At 43.8% G+C, this 21,814-nt stretch overlaps 1 protein-coding gene across 1 annotated transcript in view; it reads left to right on the plus strand.

The window, feature by feature from the left end:
* TIAM2 (T-cell lymphoma invasion and metastasis 2) overlaps positions 1-21,814 on the plus strand; it is a 245,820-nt gene that overhangs the window by 134,580 nt on the left and 89,426 nt on the right. Inside the window, exons 6-9 of the mRNA XM_018053392.1 lie at positions 38-210; positions 1,211-1,435; positions 15,010-15,195; positions 16,235-16,381. Coding sequence (XP_017908881.1) covers positions 38-210; positions 1,211-1,435; positions 15,010-15,195; positions 16,235-16,381 — 731 coding nt within the window. The remainder of the gene's footprint in view (positions 1-37; positions 211-1,210; positions 1,436-15,009; positions 15,196-16,234; positions 16,382-21,814) is intronic.

A 21,814-nucleotide genomic window follows, 5' to 3' on the forward strand; every position in this document is an offset into this window, starting at 1 on the left:
TGTGACAGGGGCCGTACTGTGCTCTTCTCTTTCACAGGATGCACGCTGCTGTTTTACGAGACCTACGGGAGGAATTCCATGGATCAGAGCAGTGCCCCCCGCTGTGCCCTGTTTGCAGAAGACAGCATCGTGCAGTCTGTCCCGGAACATCCCAAGAAGGAACATGTTTTCTGCCTCAGCAACTCCTTCGGGGATGTCCACCTGTTCCAGGTACTGCTGAGCTTTCTAAATGGAGGGTGGAGGCGAGATCTTATGTCTCGTTAGGACGAGAAGGATCCGAATTAAGAGGCATGACTTAGCGATAAAATCGAGTAAAAGCCATTAAACTTTGGATTAAAGTTTAAGCACGAGAACTGGCCTCTGCTGACTGCCAGGCACCATGGGGCTGTCACCATTCAGCTGTTCACCCAGCAAGCATTTCTTGGGTGCCTGTGTGCCTGCACATGTGCTAAGTCGATTCAGTCGTGTCTGCCTCTTTGAGACCCCATGGGCTGTATCCCGCCAGGCTCCTCTGTCCATGGGATTCTCCAGACAAGAATACTGGAGTGGGTTGCCGTGCCCTCCTCCAGGGGATCTTCCTGACCTAGGGATCAAACCCGTGTCTCTTACGTCTCCTTCATTGGCAGGCAGGTTCTTTACCACTAGTGCCATCTGGGAAGCCCCGTATTTCCAGTATTCCACTCAAATTCTCAGTATTTACAGACAACTATTTGAATATTATTGTGTCCTCCCGGAGATGTTCTTTTATTGTAATTTTTCATAATTGAGTCCATACCATGGATGTAATTTCATATCCAGGTTTCAAAATGTATAGCATTTTGCTCCTAATATTTCCTCATCTTATTAAAATTATGAAGGTAGCCTGCTCTTTCAGAGAGCGACGAGATGTACACTGCGTGAATATACCCTGTTTTTTCTTTTTTTGTATTTTTGTTACTCTCTTGCTGCATGAACAGCTTGATTCTGGTTTGTCTTCCCGTCGTATCTGGGGCCATGTGACACCCTTGATGCTCTCCCAGGCCCTCTGGAGTCACAGAAGCCTGCAGATCTGTGTTCAGTGTGTTTTTTAAACTTAAAGAGTTTTTATGAAGTGGAGGTATTTGGGGGTTTTACATATCCAAGCCCAGGCTGCCACGTGGGAGAACACTTTTGTGGAGAAACAGTTCCAAATCTCTTCCCCCTCCCTACCCCCCGCCCTCTCTGTGTTTAGGCCACCAGCCAGACAGACCTGGAGAACTGGGTCACCGCCATCCACTCGGCCTGCGCATCCCTCTTTGCAAAGAAACACGGCAAAGAGGACACAGTCCGGCTGCTGAAGAACCAGACCAGAAACCTCCTCCAGAAGATTGACATGGACAGCAAGATGAAGAAGATGGCGGAGTTACAGCTGTCCGTGGTGAGCGACCCAAAGAACAGGAAGGCCATAGAGAACCAGGTACAGATTATCTATGAGTGTCTCCTCCCGTTACTCACCTCCCTTGCAGCAAACTCAGATGGGGGAGCTGGTTCTTACACGTATGGCGGAAATAGTTTCTGTGGTCTCTTGGTTCAAGTACTTAAATGGGTGCACTTTTGTCATATGGGAAATAAGATCTGCTTTGGTGGCTGTATACGGATAGTGGAACATTTTCTGACCAAATCTTGTTTCCTCGTATTGAGGAGCTCCTATTTGCCTAGCTGATTCTGTGAATATTGTCACTTTTGGAACAAAATTTGTATATTAAAACTACTGGATTCTAATATGTATTAGGTATGATTCTAATACAGAGAATGGCTTCAAAAACAGTAGTTTGGTTGTTGTTCAGTTGCTATGTCGTATCTGATTTTTTGTGACCTCACAACCTGCAACACATAAGCTTTCTTGTCCATCACTGTCTCCCGGAGTTTGCTCAAACTCATGTCCATTGAATGTGTTGGTGATGCTATCCAACCATCTCATCCTCTGTCACCCCCTTTTCCTCCTGCCCTCAATTTTTCCCAGCATCAGGGTCTTTTCCAGTGAGTCGGCTCTTTGCATCAGGTGGCCAAAGTCAGTATCAGTCCTTCCGATGAATATTCAGGGTTGATTTCCTTTAGGATCGACTGGTTTGATGTCCTTGCTGTCCAAGGGACTCTCAAGGGTCTTCTCCAATACCACAGTGTGAAAGCACTGGTTCTTTGGCGCTCAGCCTTCAGTGGTTTTGTATAACATAGCTATTCCTGTATCTGTGGGTTTGGGGGAAAAATACTATTTTTTGGCTTGTTTTTTCTAACAGATGAGGTGCTAAAGAAAATGCTTTCTTTGGCCTGTTTCCACATTCATCTAGTAATTAAGCAGCTACTTTCTATGCTGCTTGCATTTTACAGGGTGGGAAGCAGCTTAGTGTTAGTCTTCTTTTCCTCAGACAACCTGAACACTTAGACAAGTGTCAGTGAAATTTCTAACACCCATCTCTTCAGTCAGGTTCGCTGGGAAACAGACTGAGATAGAGATTTGCATGTGAGGAGTTTTATTAGGAATGCTCTCAGGAGTAAGGGAGTGAAGTGAAGTCGCTCAGTCGTGTCCGACTCTTTGCGACCCCGTGAACTGTGGCCTACCATCCTCCTCTGTCCATGGGATTCCCCAGGCAAGAATACTGGAGTGGGTTGCCATTTCCTTCTCCAGTGGATCTTCCCGACCCAGGGATCGAACAATGGTTCTCCCGCATTGCAGGTAGACGCTTTACCCTCTGAGCCATCAGGGAATTAAGGAGAGACTCTGGTTCTGAATTGTGCGGAGCTGGTTCCACAGGGGGCTTAGCAGCTGGGATGGCAATGCAGAGTTGCTTGCTTCTAGTGGGGCATGCCACGGCAACTGATCAAGGTAGCTGCCTTCAGAGGGGGTGGATTCCCAAAGAGAGACCTATTGTGAGCCATGGGCAGCCGAGGGGAAGAATGCCTTTATCTTCAGAGGGGAATCAGGTGGTGCACAGCAGTATCCACTACAGTCCCCTTCAAAACCAGTGTCCGATGACTTGGGAACTTGAAGAGGGATAGGCTGAAGATGGGTTGGCGTGTGCCTGAATCTTTCGTCCTTTTCACTTTGTAAATTATTACAGAGAGACTAGGTTCTTTAAAAAAAAATTCCATGGCAACACAACAATTTAGATTCCCCATAGAAATAATTTTGTCTGCAGCATTTGACTTAAATCACAAATAGTCTTCTATTTGTGTCTGAATATTAACCTTGCTTAGAATTTTTTTTTCTGTCTGCATATACATGAATAACTTAGAATGTGTGGTAAGAAATTCCTGGCTGTAAATAAGAAACGGATGAAAGGCTTGCATTCAAACGATATATTTGTGACACACTAAGAATTTGGAATCTATCAATTGGCAATAGTAAAATAACCAAGTAATTCCTATCTCCTGCCCCCTCATCAGGTGTTTCTAAATGATGGTGCCGTTGAATGGATTTCCTGGTGATACCTGGATCTGTCTTTGCTTCTCTTTTTCTGACATCTTGTGTTGTCTTTCTCCCTACCCAATTCTTTCTTCTCACTATTTGTCCATCTTTAGGTATTGACATACCTAATAGATGCCTATAGCTTCAACAAATAAAAATAATTTTAAAATACAGATCCCGTTTCTAAGAAATGTATCATTTAGTTAGAAAGCAGGCCTCATAAGCATGAAACTAATGAATATTCTAGAATGATGTAAATTAGGGCATAGTCATCACATGCTGCGAGGGATCAGCGGTTGAGCTTGTGCTGTGGTTTTGAGGAGGTGGAGGAAACTTCCTGGAAGAATAGGGCCTTAAAAAATTGGCAAGAGATGTGTAAGTATGAAAGAAAGCTAAACCCTATTGGGAAGAGAGTGTGGCACACGGTAGGACAGTTTGGTGGTATAGTTGACCCTTGAGTAACACAAGGGTTATGGGCTCTGACCCTCTGGCAGTCAAAAATTCACGTATAACTTATAGTTTGCCCTCTGTTTTCAACTAACCACAGTCATATAGTACTGTAGTATTTACTTGAAATCTATGTATAAGTGGACCCGTGCAGTTCAAATCCTTATTGTTCAAGGGTCACATGTAGGAGTAACAGAGTGGTGGCTTGGGTCTCCTGAGCACACGGGAGCGGAGATGTGGGCTGGAAAGGGATGAAGAGATGGAGGTTTGGTGGGGCAGGGACTGGTGTAGCTTTTTCAGGGTCTGTGAGATAACACTGGGATGTAAGCCTCTAGACCTAAGGGAGGAACATGGGTTTTTACATTGTGATGAAAGCATGATGAATGCATCCTCTTTGGAAGATTAATCTGGCAGTGGCTTGGATAGGAGTCAGAATGACCCTGCTCTGCATGTGCAGCTACGAAGGTCTGGACCAGAGTAACAAGACAGAAGTGTAACAATTTATATGGAAGATGTTCCTCCAAATGCATCATTTTCGATAATTTTATAGAATATTACAAATAGTTTCCTATGCATCTGAATTGAAATGTTCCTCAAACAGAAGATTTATTTATAGTGTGGCATGTGGGATCTTAGTTCCCCAGTCATGGATTGAACCTGTGCCCCTTGCAGAGGAAAGTCTTAACCCTTGGATGGTCAAGGAAGTTCCAAAATATGCTCTTTATTTAATGAGTGACAGCTAGCAAACTACAAACTAGAACATATTGAACTGAAAAGGAAGTTGAAGCTGCCAAGGAGAACGGTGGGAGTAGAAGGTTTTGGGGGTTTTGACAAGGCTGCATCTGCGGGGGACAGACACATCTCTGCCCTTGGCCGCCTCCTCCACAGAGCCTGGCCTGGCGCATGTCTGGGAAGAGTCTGGCCCTGGGGCAGGCCCTGACCTCCCAGCTTTCTGTCTGGGGCAGGCAGGGATGTGATGCTGTGTCCCAATTCACACGACAAGCGAAAAAGCCTGAGAAGGAGGAGAAAGGTTTTCTTCACACCATGTCTCCCTCGTGGTCCTGAATTTCCAGGATCCAAAAGCCACGATAGTCTGTCTGTCATCAGAGATGCAGCTCGTGGGCTCAAGTGCCCCAGTTAAACTCTCATGCTGATTGTAGTGGGAGAAGTTATGGTTTTAACTGGCTCGCTAACATTTAAAGCCATACTTTAGTCTCCTGGACACCCAACTTAGAGTTTTCAGGTCCTTATGTGTTGTCAAATGTTTAGGTCCAGGGAGAGGAAAGGGAAATTGGGCAACATTGAGCTGGTCCTGGCGTTTTTTTTTTTGTTTTTTGGCCTCTTGTTTTCTTTCTCTGTTTGTGGCCACAAGAAGTCCAAGCAAACATTTTTTTTTAAATTTAAATTTTCATTAACTTTTAAATTTTTCATTAATTAAAACTAAATTTTCATTAATTTTTTTCATTGTTGGTAAATGCTTCATTTATGATGTCAAATAAATGCTTCATTTATGATGTTTTTTTCTTGGGAGAGGGGAATTACTTTCATATGCCCCCCTACACAGATCCAAGGGTCTCTGGTGGTTGGATGGCCCGGAGAGGAACTCTTTTAAAGAATTATGGTAATTATAACTTGTGACCCATGTGCATTCTTTGGCGGAATCATTGCATGAGTATTTAAAACACTGTGCTAATACTACTGATTTTTCATTTTGGTTTTCCCTTCTCCCACCCCCCTCCCCCTTGCTCTCACCCCTTCCCCCACACCCTTCCCTTGATCCCTTCCCCTGCACACAGTCACCTTCTCATATTATGCTGCTGGATTTCTGGTAAGAAACAATTGGGTTGATCTTTAGGCATTCCACCTGAAAATATTCTCCTTAGCAGACCCACAGTTTTTAAGGTTGTAATTTATTCATGTTTTCCCAGAGGGCTTTGCAGCAGGTAACGTGAGCTACATTTGCTGTGCCCACTGTTCTTAACTCACTTGCTAGATGGTTGTAAAAAAAACTATTTTTCTCTATACTTGCAGGCACAGAGTATGAAGCATTAATCAGGGGGAAGCAGGCACGTGCTTAGGATTACTTTTATGAGATGGTTTTGGACTAGAGAATGTTTTATGACATATAAAGGCAAAAGTATTTACAAATCCAGTCAATAAGAACACGATCTCCTAAATATCCCAGAAGTATATAGTTTTCTCTAAAATGCCTTTTAAGAACTTCTTTAAAAGAGCAGTGGTTTATCCAGTTACCATTGAAAACTCTCAACCTCACTCTATTTTATTTTACATACAAGGAAATAATTTATTTACGTAGCACTTTTCCCCGGAGATCCAAAGAACCCCAGATCTAGTCAACTTGTCACCTAATGAGAGCTGGACTGAGAATGTACGTCACATCATGTGAGATAAAGTCTCTGGAACAGGTTTTCTTTGAAGAGCTTTGGTTGGAGGAGCTCCTTGTCAATTCCCTTTTCAGATAAAGTCACTATTGCAGTAATAACAGCCGAGTTTCAAGCCATCATGTGGGGACATGCTTGGCTTAGAAGAGACCATCATGTGCTCTTGTCTGCAGGCCTTTTGGTGACTCTTTGGGGCGGGATGACGCCACTTGCATTTGGGCACGTCCAGTTGGGAGCAGACCGTCCACAAGGCAGTTCCTTTTGAAGTTCTGAGGGAGGAGGAGCTGTAAATTAGGTCCAGTTAGTACTTGATTTTCCTTTCCATTTATTATTTTAAACAAGTGAATAAAACCTCCCCACCCTTAGGTGATCTTGGCCTCCTCCCGGATGGCTCCCTCTCCCAATCCTGACTCTATCTGGGCCTTTCTCACCTCCTGGGGTCAGTTAGGAGCAGGGAGGTGATAACCCTGGAAGGAGCAAACTGTCAGCTGGTGGGTTTGGGACTGCACTGGGTTTTGTGAACCATGGGCTTTGTTTTCAATACTTCCTTAGTTTTTTTTTATTTAAAAATATTGATTTATTTATGGCTGGGCTGGGTCTTTATTGCTATGCAGGCTTTGCTCTGGTTGCAGAGCAGGGCCCACTCTCTAGTTGTGGTGCGAGGCCTTCTCATTGTGGTGCCTTCTCTTGTTGCAGAGCACGTGGGCTCAGTAGTTGCTGCTCACGGGCTCTAGAGCACAGGCTCAGTAGTTGTGGCACACGGGCTTAGTTGCTCTGCAACGTGTGGTATCTTCCCGGACCAGGGATCAAACCTATGTCTCCTGCATCGGCAGGGAGACTTTTCACCACTAAGCCACTAGGCAAGCCCTTGCGTAAAGTTTTAAAATCAAAAAAGAGGATGGATTGAGCTCAGACCACTGGAAACGGCAGTGAAGGGAACAAAAGGAACAAAACCTTGAGGAAAATATGATCTAGGGGGTGTAGCGTGGAAGCAGTATGGGGAACAAAGCATTGGAGTGTGTTTGTGAAGGGGGTCTGAGGGAGACAAGGCCAGATTACCAGGGGCTAGGCAACACAAGGCATCCTGCAGCAGGCCGGAGGGGTGGCACGTAGAAGAAGCGCTGAGGACGGAAAGTTAACATCCAGTTAGTTCAGACTCTGGGCCAGGTGAGCGTGCAAACTGGGATTTTGAAGAAGACGCTGTCTTTGCCCTCAGGGTGCTCCTAGTCAAGCAGGGTGATAGACAGCTAAGCACATAATTTTGACATAATAGAATGAATTCAGAGCAGATGATATTCCAGAGTGTTGTGAAAGACACATACGGAGTTCAGCCTCCTATGTAGTCAGGGAGGACTTCCTGGAGGAGCGATGCCTGAATTGCCTCTCAAAGAATGAGGAGTTAATCAGGAGAGGAATAGCAAAGGGAATTCCAGGCCAGGGGTTGGTGTGAGCCAAGGCAGAGTGCTCTGAAATGATGCGGTCATCCTGGCAGTTTGAATTTTCAGCACATGTTGGGTAGGTGGTGAGAGATGAGGTGTAGCAGAACTGTCTTCTCTCTTCTCTCTAAGGCTGCAGAGGCTGCTGGTTTTGCCCTTCCTCAGGTGCTTGGGCCACACAAGGCCAGAGTGGTTTGCATCTAACGAGAATCTGACCATCAGATTCCTAGGATTAAAAATTGCGCAGTAGTTCCCTGTTGCTTACAAAATAAAGTCCCTGATGGCATCTCTCCTCCTTGACCTTTAGCTGCAACATCGAGCTTCCTGTGGGTTTTACTTCTTTCTTTGGATTTTCCCTCAGGCAGAGAGGACCCATGTGGACCACATGGCTACTTGCAGACTGCCCCGTCCCCTCCCCTATCATTGGACTCATCCCTGCTTGACTCTGATGAAGGGTTTAGCTCCTCCAAGGAGCTGCCCTTGACCGCCCTCCCCACCTCTCCATCAGGGACCCTACTATGCTCCGATAATTTTCAGGGTCGCTCTTTGTCTCACACACTGTTCTGTAATTATCCCTTTGAGTATAAGGTCGCTCCTAGAATAAAATAAGAGATCCTAAGGGATGAGTAACTGCCCCTCCCCCACCATCTGTTTCCTTGGTACTTGGTTCCGGGTAGATCGTGGACACCCCTGTGTCTCCTTTCCTCTTCCCTGGGCTGGTCCCCACCCCAGCCCCTCACCAGCTCCTGGCTCCTTTGCTTCGGGCTTCGCTCTTTCATTCACCAGTGAGCATCTCCTTTCATGTCTCACTCTTCATCCTCATGGTTTCCAAGGCTACCGCTCAGGACTCCTCAGGCCGGGATCCTGTGTGAGTCTGCAGTCACTCCACATGGTCAAGGTGTCTGTATCACCCATCTGATGGTGAGTGTGTACAGGGTGTCTGTATCACCCATCTGATGGCGAGTGTGTCCAGGATGTCTGTATCACCCATCTGATGGCGAGTGTGTACAGGGTGTCTGTATCACCCATCTGATGGGTGAGTGTGTAGACGCTGGGACAGATGAAGTTTCAAACGGTCCAGTGTCATCACATGGTGTCAAGTGTCCGAGCTTGAACACAGATCTGCACTTCTAATGGGATCCAGACTCGCAAAAAGATTTGTGAATCTGATTGCGCTTTGCTGGCTAAGGAGCCAGCTGATGCACAGTTTTGTGGCAAGTAGAAATTAATCTTTAATTTGCTTGTTTTCTTAACTTGAATGTTTCAGCTGGATATGATGGGAAATATATTTATTATGAATGCATTTGGCAAGTGAATTTGATGGCATGTGAATATCTGAAAGGGAAAAATAAAACATAACCAACGTTCTAAACCAGTAGCTGGTTGCTGTACCTACCAGTTAACTCCAGTGTTTTCTGTGTTACTAGCTGGGTTCTTCTGTGGAGGTCGGTTTAGTGCTTGGAAAATATTGTATGGGAGTTTTTCAACTCACTGCCAAAAAAGGAAAAATGAATTATCTTTTAGGACCAACTTAGAAAGGGACAAATGACCGAATACTGTGATCAGATGGCTAAACGGTAGAAAATATTTTTCTAGGAGTGTCGGGTGTGGCAGGAATGTACTTGTCATCTTTTTAATGCATCACTTATTCATCTGTTATTTTTAGCATTAGCCTTCATCTCCTTTCCCTCCCACTTTCTAGAGTGGACCGTAGCCTTTCTGAGCTCATTAAATAAACATAGATACATTAGCCATAAAGAGGAAATTTTTGCATTGTGTTTGTGTCAGTGCTTAATAATGGGAGTTTTCCTCAATTTTTTATTAATAATTTTTCTTTTAAAAATGAAAGATAAAACTTCCTTTGCATTCATATTAATTTTGTGTTTTGTGCTAAGAAATGAAAGCTTAAGCTACATAGCAGTTGAGTTTTAATTTTCATGTCCAGATGAAATTTAAAAAAATGTCTAGGTGCAATAGAATGTAGAAAGAAGGGGGAAACTGTCTTGGTTTAAGGAAACTGATTTGGGGCATTTTCATTTTTGATCATATTAGGGAAAAAATCTCTAGAAATTCCCTGATAAATGTAAGATTGGGTAATATTAGTGTTTTCATAATGATGAAACTTTCTGAGGTAGCATGTATGATAGATACAAAACTGTCTTCTGTTTCTTTCATTTAAAAAGAATGTATCTTTATCTCATTGTTTGAGGGATAAAGGGATAAAGAACATGTTTTCCTTTTAGTTAATGTTACTTTAAATTTGGACCAAACTTGAATATCAAGGCTGGTAGGAAATTGAGAGGCAAGATGTTCGCCCAAATGAGAGAGCAGATAGTCTTACGGCTTCTCTGTAGAACACCTGGGGATTTGTGGGGAGAAACATAGTTGATGATTAGATGAAAATTTAAATGAAAGTTGCACAGTAATTACTAGACAGTGTACAACACCAGCCTTATGAGCAAGAAGACCTGGGCTCAGGGGCTGTGTTCTAAGTGCTCTATGGAAGCCTGTTCCCACGTGTTGTTCCCATTAGGATCAGCTTTGGGCCTTGGCCAGCCTGGAAGGGCAGCTTATTGTGTGACCCTGGTCAAGTCACCTCCTTCCTGAGCCTCAGTGTCCTCTGCTGAGGAATGCCTGTGTCCACTGGCATTCCCAGTATTACAAGATCTATATTAGCTCATGGGTCTGGTGTTTGCACTTCTCTCTTCTCTCCAATTAACCCAAGCACTTGAATCCATGTCCTCACCAGACTTTTACCTGCATATTCTCCCATGTCGTTCTCTACAACTGCAGTGAGCCTATGGAAAGAAAAATCACTGTTACTTATCCAGGCTCAGATCCTCATTTAACCTCTCTGATTCTGTCCATAAAGAACCACGACCTTTAAAACAAGATAAATATTGTCCTTACTCATGCACTAGATGTGTGACTAATGATGGCTTACTCTGCCACAGAGCACTTTGGGAATGAAGGTGGTGTTAGTCAGGGTTTTCCAGAGAAACAGGACCAATACGATGTGCAAAAAATACTTTCATAAAGAGAGTCATTATAAGGAATTGGCTCCTGTGAGTACAGAGATGGGCAGGTCCCAAGATCGGCGGTGAGTCAGCCAGCTACAGACCTAGGAGAGTGGACAGGGTGGTTCGCATCTGAAGCCTGGCAGGCCTGAGACCCAGGATGAGCCAGTGTTTCAGTTCTAGTCATCAAAAGCCAGGAAAGGAGCTGGCACCCCAGTTTGGAGGCCCATCACAGAAAAGGGATTCTGCCTTGCTTGGGGAGGGTCAGACCTTTTGTTCTAGCCAGGCCTTCAACTGATTGGACGAGGCCCACCCACATGAGGGAGGGCAGTCTGCTTTACTCAGTCTATCCACTTAAGTGTTAAACTCATCCCTGAACTCTCTCAGAGAAAAACTAAGATTAGTGCTTGACCACACATCTGGGCACCTTGTGGCCCAGTCAAGTTGATGCATAGAATTAACCATTACTACTAAGTTTAGGTTTAAAATGCTCTCTATAACATGCAGTGTTGATTGAGATACTAGTTCTCTTGAAACATAGTCACATATATTAACGAAATTCTTGATGTTTGTAGAATCTGCTTTGGGCTCTTGGAGTCTCCCAGCCCCTTCTTTCTTTCAACAAACCTAAGCAGCAGAATCCATATTCCTCCTGTGAACTTACCTGCATTTTGTCCCAGGGTTTTGAGCAGAGAAGTCTGGGTGTGCTAAAGATTACAAAATGTTTCTGACAGAATTTGGAGATTCCCTGTGTATTGTTTAGGACAGAGCTGCCTTTTCTTTCCAGTGATGCTTTGATGTGTGGTTATTTAAATACATTCAGTGATGCCTTTTAAAAAAAGCTTTGTAAACTGCAGAAGTCAGTGATAATATGAGATTGTCATCTTCCCTGATCTATAGTGTTTGACCTGGACCTGGGTTTTATTTTATTTGCTATTTTGTCTTTTTGTTCCTCTGTGGATGCTATGGGCTTCTGTATTGTCTGGTACCCAATAACTCACTGGTTTCTTTTCCTTTTGTATCTCCACTCTCTCCAGAACCCCTAAAAAGTATCTCATTAGCTGTTTCACATGGAGTTATAAATGAGAGATAGGCTTGAATACATTACCCAACCTAGAAATATCTGCATGTTATTAAAAGACAAAAGAATGTGTCTACAATTGCAGATTTTCAGGTATTAGCTTGTAAAGATATTTGTGAGACAGAACTGGGAGTGTAGTTTTTGCTTGGGTATTATAGTTTTCAGTCGGTGTAGTTTGTGGTTACATAATAGCCATCCATTACTGCTGGAATCTAGAATTCTCTAATATGGTAAGACTACAGAGAGATTTCCTGTTCAATGTGATCTGCCATGTTAGTCTGAAACAGTGGTCCTCACTCAGGCTGGGTACCAGAATTGCTAGAGATGCTTTTAAATTAAATGTCTGCTTTTCTGGGCCTCATACCTAATGAGTAGGCTCATCAAGTAAAAACCTGGGCATTTTTGGTTTTAAAAGCCATCAGGTCATACTGGTATTGATTCAAGGCTGATGTCAGTGGGCTATTACATCACTAGCAAGGTCATACAGTGTCGTCAGTGAAGTTAGATTAGAGATTGAGATTTTCCAGTGCACTCTGGGAGATTCTGTTGTTTTGCTGACAAACAAGGATAAATCAACAAATTACTTGTTTAGATCTTGTAGCCATAATATTTTTTTCCTGTAGAAAGGTGTGCAGTGATCTTCCTAAGAAATGGATACAGAGAACTTCAGTTCAGTTCAGTCGCTCAGTTGTGTCCAACTCTTTGCGACCCCGTGAATTGCAGCACACCAGGCCTCCCTGTCCATCACCAACTCCCGGAGTTCACGCAGACTCATGTCCATCGAGTCCGTGATGCCATCCAGCCATCTCATCCTCTGTCGTCCCCTTTTCCTCCTGCCCCCAACCCCTCCCAGTGTCAGAGTCTTTTCCAATGAGTCAACTCTTCGCATGAGGTGGCCAAAGTATTGGAGTTTCAGCTTTAGCATCATTCCTTCCAAAGAACACCCAGGACTGATCTCCTTTAGAATGGACTGGTTGGATATCCTTGCAGTCCAAGGGACTCTCCAATACCACAGTTCAAAAGCATCAATTCTCCGGTGCTCAGCTTTCTTCACAGGCCAACTCTCACATCCATACATGACCACAGGAAAAACCATAGCCTTGACTAGATGGACCTTTGTTGGCAAAGTAATGTCTCTGCTTTTGAATATGTTGTCTAGGTTGGTCGTAACTTTCCTTGCAAGGAGTAAGCGTCTTTTAGACGGACCCTAAAGAGCACCCAGAATTTGTTCTGCCTTTTCTCTGGAGATGGAGGCAAACAGAGTGTTCATTTTCAAAGATCTTTCAAAATACCATTTATTCAGGATCAGGGATTGACCTGGAAAGTGTACTGTGAAAGGTTAGGATCTGTTTGGGTACAGAGCTTGGCAAAACTGGAAATGCAGTTGCTGCAAATAAAATGACACAGCTCTCATAGGAAATCGTTGTTAAGACTCCACTACAGACCTTCCCTTGAATTTTGAGATTCCTCTGAACACTCTTTGAAGCCCAACTTCTTATTCTGTTCTGAATCTCTGTGTTGGCAACTTCCTAGAGCCTTTCTTTGCCTATTCATTTATGTTTAAGTGAAGGTAATGCTTACATATAACATACTTTGACATCCTTGGAAGAAGGGAGAGTGGCCCCCCAGAGTTTGCATTTCTTTATCAATTTATGAATTCAGTTTTGAAGAATACATAGAAAGTTTTATATTGTAAATAATTATATGTGTCTTTAAACATTTTTTAAAATTTAGTTTTGGCTGTGCTGAGTCGTCACTGATGCATGGGTTTGTTTGTTTGTTTTTCCCTCTCTAGTTGTGGAGAGCAAGGGCAACTCTCTAGTTGGGATACATGAGCTTCTCATTGTGGTGACTTCTCTTGTTGCAGAGCACAGATTCCAGGGTGTGCGGGCTTTAGTAGTCATTCCCAGGCTCAATAGTTGTGGCACATGGGTTTTTGCTGCTCCAAGGCATATGGGATCTTTCTGGATCAGGGACTGAACCTGTGTCTCCTGAACTGGCAGGCAAATTCTTTACCACTGAGCCACCAGGGAAGCCCTGTGTGTTAGTCACTCAGTCATGTCTGACTCTTTGCAACCCCATGGACTGTAGCCCACCAGGCTCCTCTGTCCATGGAGATTTTCCAGGCAAGAATACTGGAGTGGGTTCCCATTCCCTCCTCCAGGAGATCTTCATGACCCAGGGGTTGAACCCAAGTCTCCCGCGTTGCAGGCAGTCTCTTTACCAACTGAGCCACTGGGGAAGACCTTGGCCCAGTTATATGCCACTATATATCTCTATATACTGCAACTTGTTTATCCATTCCTCTGTTGATGGACATTTAAGTTGCTTCTATGTCTTGGCTATTGTGAACAGTGCTGCACTGAATATTAGGGTGCATATATCTTTTGGAACTGTGCTTTCCTTGGGAAGAAAATACAAAAAAAGAGATGATGTATGCATATATATGGGTGATTCACTTTGCTGTACAGCAGAAACTAACACAACATGAAGCAACTACGGAGTGAAGTGTTAATCACTCACTTGTGTCTGACTCTTTGCGACCCTATGGACTGTAGCTCGCCAGACTCCTCTGTCCATGGGATTCTCCAGACAAGAATACTGGAGTGGGTTGCCACTTCCTCCTCCAGGGAAGCCCTGTAAGTGTCTTAATAAAGACGTATAAATGGTGATTCTTCCCCAGTATACTTAAAGTAGGAGTAAAAGCTCTGTTTGTCCTTATGCCTGAAGTTCATCTGCTCTTTCTTGTTTCACGAGTCATTCTGAGAATGTGCAGAAATGTGCAATCACTGCCTCCATTCATCCCGCATCTCTTTGTGTGCAATTCAGTTAATCTGGTTTAAGATCAGAGACTGTGAATGTAAACGTAGCAAAGTAAAGTAACTGACTTACAGTTGGGCATCCTGCCTTAAGCCAGCATGGTTTTCAGCGCTGGAGTTCTCCAAAGGTCATGCCATGGCACCATATTGGGACCACTGGTTTGGTTTTGTCTTTGGCTATCCTGATGTAGAACAGTGCTGCCTGGCCCCATTGGTTTTGGAGGGAGGGCTTGAGATGGGACAAGCAGGGAAGGCTCATTTGAGCCATGCAACACCATCTAAATGATTTTTTCCTTAAAGTTTGTGAAAGGAGTCACATTTTCAGTTAGACCTGTGAAAACGCCTCATTTTTATTTAAATTAATCCTATTCTTGCTTAAACAGATCCAGCAATGGGAGCAGAACCTAGAGAAGTTTCACATGGATCTGTTCAGGATGCGCTGCTATCTGGCCAGCCTGCAGGGCGGGGAGTTGCCGAACCCCAAGAGCCTCCTTGCTGCCGCCAGCCGCCCCTCCAAGCTGGCCCTGGGCCGGCTGGGCATCTTGTCAGTTTCCTCTTTCCACGCTCTGGTAAGTTTCCAAGGAAAGGCGGTTCAGCAGCATGCAGGGAGCACTGCGGAAGCTCACCTTTTTCCAGCTGGTTGACACTCGGCTCTGCTGTGACTTAACCCAGTAACTGACCAGGGCCACCCAGGGACCCTGTGCTGGGGGAGGGAGGGTTGGCGTCCTGCTGTTGAGTGTCAGCTTCTCTGCTGCTCGTTCTTGGAATCCAGCTTCCCAGGTGGTGCGATGGGAAGAATCTGCCTGTAAAACAGGAGACACAGGAAATGCAGGTTCAATCCCTGGGTCGGGAAGATCCCCTGGAGAAGGAAATGGCAACCCACTCCAGTATTCTTGCCTGGGAAATCCCATGGACAGAGGACCCAGGGCTAAAGTCCATGGGGTCACAAAGCGTCAGACACGACTGAGCATGCAAGCAAGTACCCAGCTACTAAGTATTCCCATCTGCATCTGCCCTTCTGTCTGTTCCACCTCGTATAGTCAGGAAGGTGGAATCCCTGAGGAATAGGGACAGTGGTGTGAAGAATCGAAGGGCTGATTGAAAGTGCTTAGATCTTCTGCCGAGAGTTCCACTGGGTTTTGTGAGATCATTTCTGCATGGGTGGCTTCCGTGGATAGCATTGGCTCAGTCTGGGGTCTGAAGGTGGTTCTGCCAACCCTGCTGCCCACCCTGGAGAGATGTGACTGTGGAAGCTAGACTTACGTTATCTAGATAAGAGATCTCTGGTGAATGTGCCTCTGTTATGTCAGACTTGGAGTAACTCTGGGGACTGATCAGAACACCTGGCTGCTCAGATGGTAGAAAAGCCGCCTGGAGTGAGGGAGACCTGGGTTGGATCTCTGGGTCGGGAAGATCCCCTGGAGGAGGAAATGGCAACCCACTCCAGTATTCTTGCCTGGATAATTCCATGGCCAGAGGAACCTGGCAGGCTACAGTCCATGGGGTCGCAAAGAGCAGCTGAGCAACTAACATTTATAGCAAGCAGGGCTTATTCCTATTAGGACATAACGCACTTTTATGGTGTTTCTAAACTGTGTTTAAAATCAGGTATGTTCTAGAGATGACTCTGCCCTTCGGAAAAGAACTCTCTCACTGACTCAGAGGGGAAGACACAAGAAGGGGTTGTTTTCTTCATTAAAAGGCCTGGACACACTTGCAAGAAAAGGGAAGGAGAAAAGACCATCTATAACTCAGGTGAGTTGCTCAGCATGGGAGGGACAGTAGACCAAGCGGGAAATCCCTGATATGCTGTGAATCATAAATGTTCACCAGCCTTCAGAATGAGATCAAAGTTGCTTCAAAGGATGCAGTCTCAGCACTAATTTTTTCCCCAAAAGAAAACACTCAAGTTGCTCACTCTTTTTTTTGGCACTCCCAAAGAGGCATTCACACCTTACATCTGCAGCACATGAGAACGCAAAGGTAAGACTCATCAGGAAAGCATCTGCACTCGTCATTGCCTTTGGGAGTAATTGTCATAGATTTTCTGTTATAACCAACATGTAAAGTTAATAATAGAATAACAGCAGCTGAATTCTGTTGATAGTGCCAGACCCTTTGCTAATTTCATCTGTATGACACGAAGTAGGCGTTGTGTCATCACTTATTACAGATGAGAAGCCAGAGACAGGGAGAGGTGAAGTCACTTCCTTTCCTTGTTCCTGAGGCAGCTGAGAGTCAAGGCTGAGGCTTGGTCTACCTGGATCCTACAACACTGGACCATTGTTGCTACCTATTATCCTAGAAAGAGGATGAGTGGCTATTTAAACATGCCAAGTAAAAATAGCCTGAGCACGTATTGTTGAAAGGTGGCCCATGGATAGTGAATTGTTCTTGGAATGTTTTGATTACTCATGTCGGAAATATTTCCTAATGCTGCTAATACAGTATGTGATGATGATTTTTTATGTTGCTGAGTGGTATGTTTTAGGATTATTATTTTTTGTAAGACTATTGGAAAGATAAATGATCACAAAATGAGCTGGTCATTTAAGTGAATGGGGAAAATGGGATGAAGTCCAAGGAAGTTCTTGTTTTTATTTCTGACAGATAGCTGTTATTCTGAATATGCTGGCAGAGAAGGTCACATTTTGTGAACTTTATTTTCTAATTTTATATGGATATACACATTTAACTTATGAAACAGGTGAATAGCAGGGAGAGAATCAGCTTCTATGACCTACCTATAACCCTAAAGCAATAAAGGTGGAAGTAGTAGGAAGTGGATTGGTTGATTGAAAGATAGCAAAAATACATGCAACCCTTTACTTGGCCACTGTTTTTGTATGCTCACAATCAGCAACGATATCATGTTGAAAATTTGTGATTCTATTTGTACTTCAATTGTGAAATTAATCATTTGTTGGTTATAAATGAAAACATTTCTTCATTATAGATTATGGTTAACTATACACCATTGGCTAATGCTGGGCTCATCTTTTTGAATTCAGCTTTTATGAAGTTTAAATAATGTATTTGAGGCAAATTCTCATTTTAATCAAGATAGCCAATTCTATATAATTAAATGACAACAATAAATATCTTGGTAATTTGCTTATAAAATGTTGACATTTAGCTAATATGATATAAGCTTAATATGGTCTTTACCCCATCATATATGGTAAACGTCCTTAATGTAAAATTTTATGAGAAGCAAAAGCCTTTGTGTGAACATTTTTGTTTTAAAAAGATATGAAGCTAATTGTAGTGTTGGTATTTATATAACTCCAGGATGTCTGGCTGTAGGTGAGTGATCATACCATCGTGGTTATTTGGGTCAGTAAGACTTTTTGTACAGGTTTTCTGTGTAATTCTTGCCATCTCTGCTTAATATCTGTTTCTATTAGGTCCATACGATTTCTGACCTTTATTGTGCCCATCTTTGCATGAAATGTTCCCTTGGCATCTATAATTTTCTTGAAGAAATATCTAGTCTTTCCCATTCTGTTGTTTTCCTCTATTTCTTTGCATTGTTCCCTTAACCTTTTAAAACAATTTATTGTAATTGGAGGATAATTACTATATTGTGATGGCTTTTGCCATACATTGATATGAATCAGCCATGGGTGCAAATGTGTCCCCTGCCTTGAATCTGCTCCCACCTGCCTCCGCACCTCATCCCTCTGGGTTGTCCCAGAGCACAGGCTTTGAGTGCCCTGCTTCATGCACTGAGCTTGCACTGGTCATCTGTTTTATATATGGTAATGTACATGTTCCAGTGTTAGTCTCTCAAATCTTTCTTACCTCTCCTTGCTGTTCTTTGGAACTCTGCATTCAGATGGATATATCTTTCCTTTTCTCTTTTGCTTTTCACTTCTCTTCTTTTCAAAGCTATTTGTAAGGCCTCCTCAGACAATCATTATATGATTTTGCATTTCTTCTTCTTGGGGATGGTTTTGATCACTGCCTCCTGTGCAGTGTTAGGAAATGTACAATGTAAAGTCAAGTGGGCCTCAGGAAGCATTACTACAAACAAAGCTAGTGGAGGTAATGGAATTACAGCTGAGTTATTTCAAATCCTAAAAGATGATGCTGTTAAGAGCTGCGCTCAATATGCCAGCAAATTTGGAAATTCAGCAATGGCCACAGGACTGGAAAAGAACAGTTTTCATTCCAATTCCAAAGAAGGACAGTGCCAAAGAATGTTCAAACTACCACACAATTGCATTATTTCACACGCTAGAAAGGTCATGCTTAAAATTCTCCAAGCCAGGCTTCAATAGTACACAAACCGAGAACTTCCAGACATAAAAACTGGATTTAGAAAAGGCAGAGGAACCAGAGATCAAATTGCCAACATCTGTGGGATCATAGGAAAAGCAAGGGAGTTTCAGGAGAACATCTACTTCTGTTTCATTGACTGCGCTAAAGCCTTTGACTATGTGGATCACAACAGACTCTGGAAAACTCTTTAAAGAGATGGGAATACCAGACCACCTTACTTGCCTCTTGAGAAACCTGTATGTAGGTCAAGAAGCAACAGTTAGAACTGGACATGGAACAATGAACTGGTTCCAAATTGGGAAAGGAGTATGTTAAGACTGTATATTGTCACCCTGCTTATTTAACTTAAACGCAGAGTACATTATGCGAAATGCAAAACTGGATGAAGCACAGCTGGAAACAAGATTGCTGGGAGAAATATCAATAACCTGAGACATCCCCGTGACACCATCCTTACGGCAGAAAGTAAAGAGGAACTAAGGAGCCTCTTGAAGGTGAAAGAGGAGAGTGAAAAAACTGGCTTAAAACTCAACAATCAAATACTTAAATCATGGCAACTGGCCCCATCACTGCATGGCAAATAGATGAGGAACCAGTGGAAACAACGACGGACTTTATTTTCTTGGGCTCCAAAATCACTGCAGATGGTGACTGCAGCCATGAAATTAAAAGACACTTGCTCCTTGGAAGAAAAGCTCTGACAAAGCTACACAACATATTAAAAAGCTGACAACAGTTTGTATAGTCAAAGCTATGGTTTTTCTACTAGTCATATATGGATGTGAAAGTGGGACAATAAAGGAGGCCAAGCGCTGAAGAATTGATGTTTTTGAACTGTGGTTTTGGAGAAGACTCTTGAGAGTCCCTTGGACTGCAAGGAGATCAAACCAGTCAATCCTAAAGGAAACCAATCCTGCATAATCATTGGGAGTACTGATGCTGAAGCTGAAGTTTCAATACTTGGCCACCTGATGCAAAGAGCTGACTCATTGGAAAAGACCCTGATGCTGGGAAAGATTGAGGGCAGGAGGAGAAGGGGACAACAGAGGATGAGACGGTTGGATGACATCACTGACTCAATGGACATGAGTTTGAGCAAGCTCTGGGAGTTGGCAGATAGTGATGGACAAGAGCCTGGCGTGCTGCAGTTTATTGCAAAGAGTTGGGCATGAACTGAGCGACTGAACAATGAATTTATATAACACTCTGAATGCAGTGAATATTGTGTGTGCTAATTTGCTTCAGTTGTGTCCTACTATTTGCAACCCTATGGACTGTAGCCTGTTAGGCACCTCTGTCTATAGGACTCTCCAGGTAAGAATACTAGAGTGGGTTGCCATGCCCTTCTCCAGGGAATCTTTCTGACCCAGGGGTCAAAGTGAGCCTCGTATGTCTCCTGCCTTGGCAGACATGTTCTTTCCCACTAGTACTGCCTGGGCTGAGGGTTGATGTACTAGGTACCAGTTCAGTTCAGTTCAGTCGCTCAGTCGTGTCCAACTGTTTGCAACCCCATGAATCGAAGCATGCCAGGCCTCCCTGTCCATTACCAACTCCCGGAGTTCACTCAAACTCACATCCATCGAGTCCATGATGCCATCCAGCCATCTCATCCTCTGTTGTCCCCTTCTCCTCCTGCCCCCAATCCCTCCCAGCATCAGAGTCTTTTCCAATGAGTCAACTCTTCGCATGAGGTGCCCAAAGTACTGGAGTTTCAGCCTTAGGATCACTCCTTCCAATGAACACCCAGGACTGATCTCCTTTAGAATGGACTAGTTGGATCTCCTTGCAGTCCAAGGGACTCTCAAGAGTCTTCTCCAACACCACAGTTCAAAAGCATCAATTCTTTGGTGCTCAGCCTTCTTCACAGTCCAACTCTCACATCCATACATGACCACTGGAAAAACCATAGCCTTGACTAGACGGACCTTTGTTGGCAAAGTAAGTGAAGTGAAGTGAATTCGCTAAATCGTGTCTGACTCTTTGCGACCCCATGGACTGTAGCCCACCAGGCTCCTTCTTCCATGGGATTCTCCAGGCAAGAGTACTGGAGTGGGTTGCCATTTCCTTCTCCAGGGGATCTTCCCGACCCAGGGATCAAACCCGGGTCTCCTGCATTCCAGGCAGACGCTTTAACCTCTGAGCCACCAGGGAAAAGTAATGTCTCTGCTTTTCAATATGCTATCTAGGTTGGTCATAACTTTTCTTCCAAGAAGTAAGCGTCTTTCAATTTCATGGCTACAGTCACCATCTGCAGTGATTTTGGAGCCCCCCAAAATTAAGTCTGACACTGTTTCCACTGTTTCCCCATCTATTTCCTATGAAGTAATGGGACCAGATGCCATGATCTTCGTTTTCTGAAAGTTGAGCTTTAAGCCAACTTTTTCACTCTCCTCTTTCACTTTCATCAAGAGGCTTTTTAGTTCCTCTTCACTTTCTGCCATAAGGGTGGTGTCATCTGCATATCTGAGGTGATTGAGATTTCTCCGGGCAATCTTGATTCCAGCTTGTGCTTCTTCCAGCCCAGCGTTTCTCATGATGTACTCTGCATAGAAGTTAAATAAGCAGGGTGACAATATACAGCCTTGACGTACTCCTTTTCCTATTTGGAACCAGTCTGTTGTTCCATGTCCAGTTCTAACTGTTGCTTCCTGACCTGCATATAGGTTTCTCAAGAGGCAGTCTGGTGGTCTGGTATTCCCAGCTCTTTCAGAATTTTCCACAGTTTATTGTGATCTACACAGTCAAAGGCTTTGGCATAGTCAAGAAGGCAGAAATAGATGTTTTTCTGGAACTTTCTTCCTTTTACCATGATCCAGCGGATGTTGGCAATTTGATCTCTAGTTCCTCTGCCTTTTCTAAAACCAGCTTGAACATCTGGAAGTTCACTGTTCACGTATTGCTGAA

The sequence above is a fragment of the Capra hircus genome, chromosome 9 (genome assembly GCF_001704415.2).
Source record: "Capra hircus breed San Clemente chromosome 9, ASM170441v1, whole genome shotgun sequence".
Classification (NCBI taxonomy): domain Eukaryota; kingdom Metazoa; phylum Chordata; class Mammalia; order Artiodactyla; family Bovidae; genus Capra; species Capra hircus.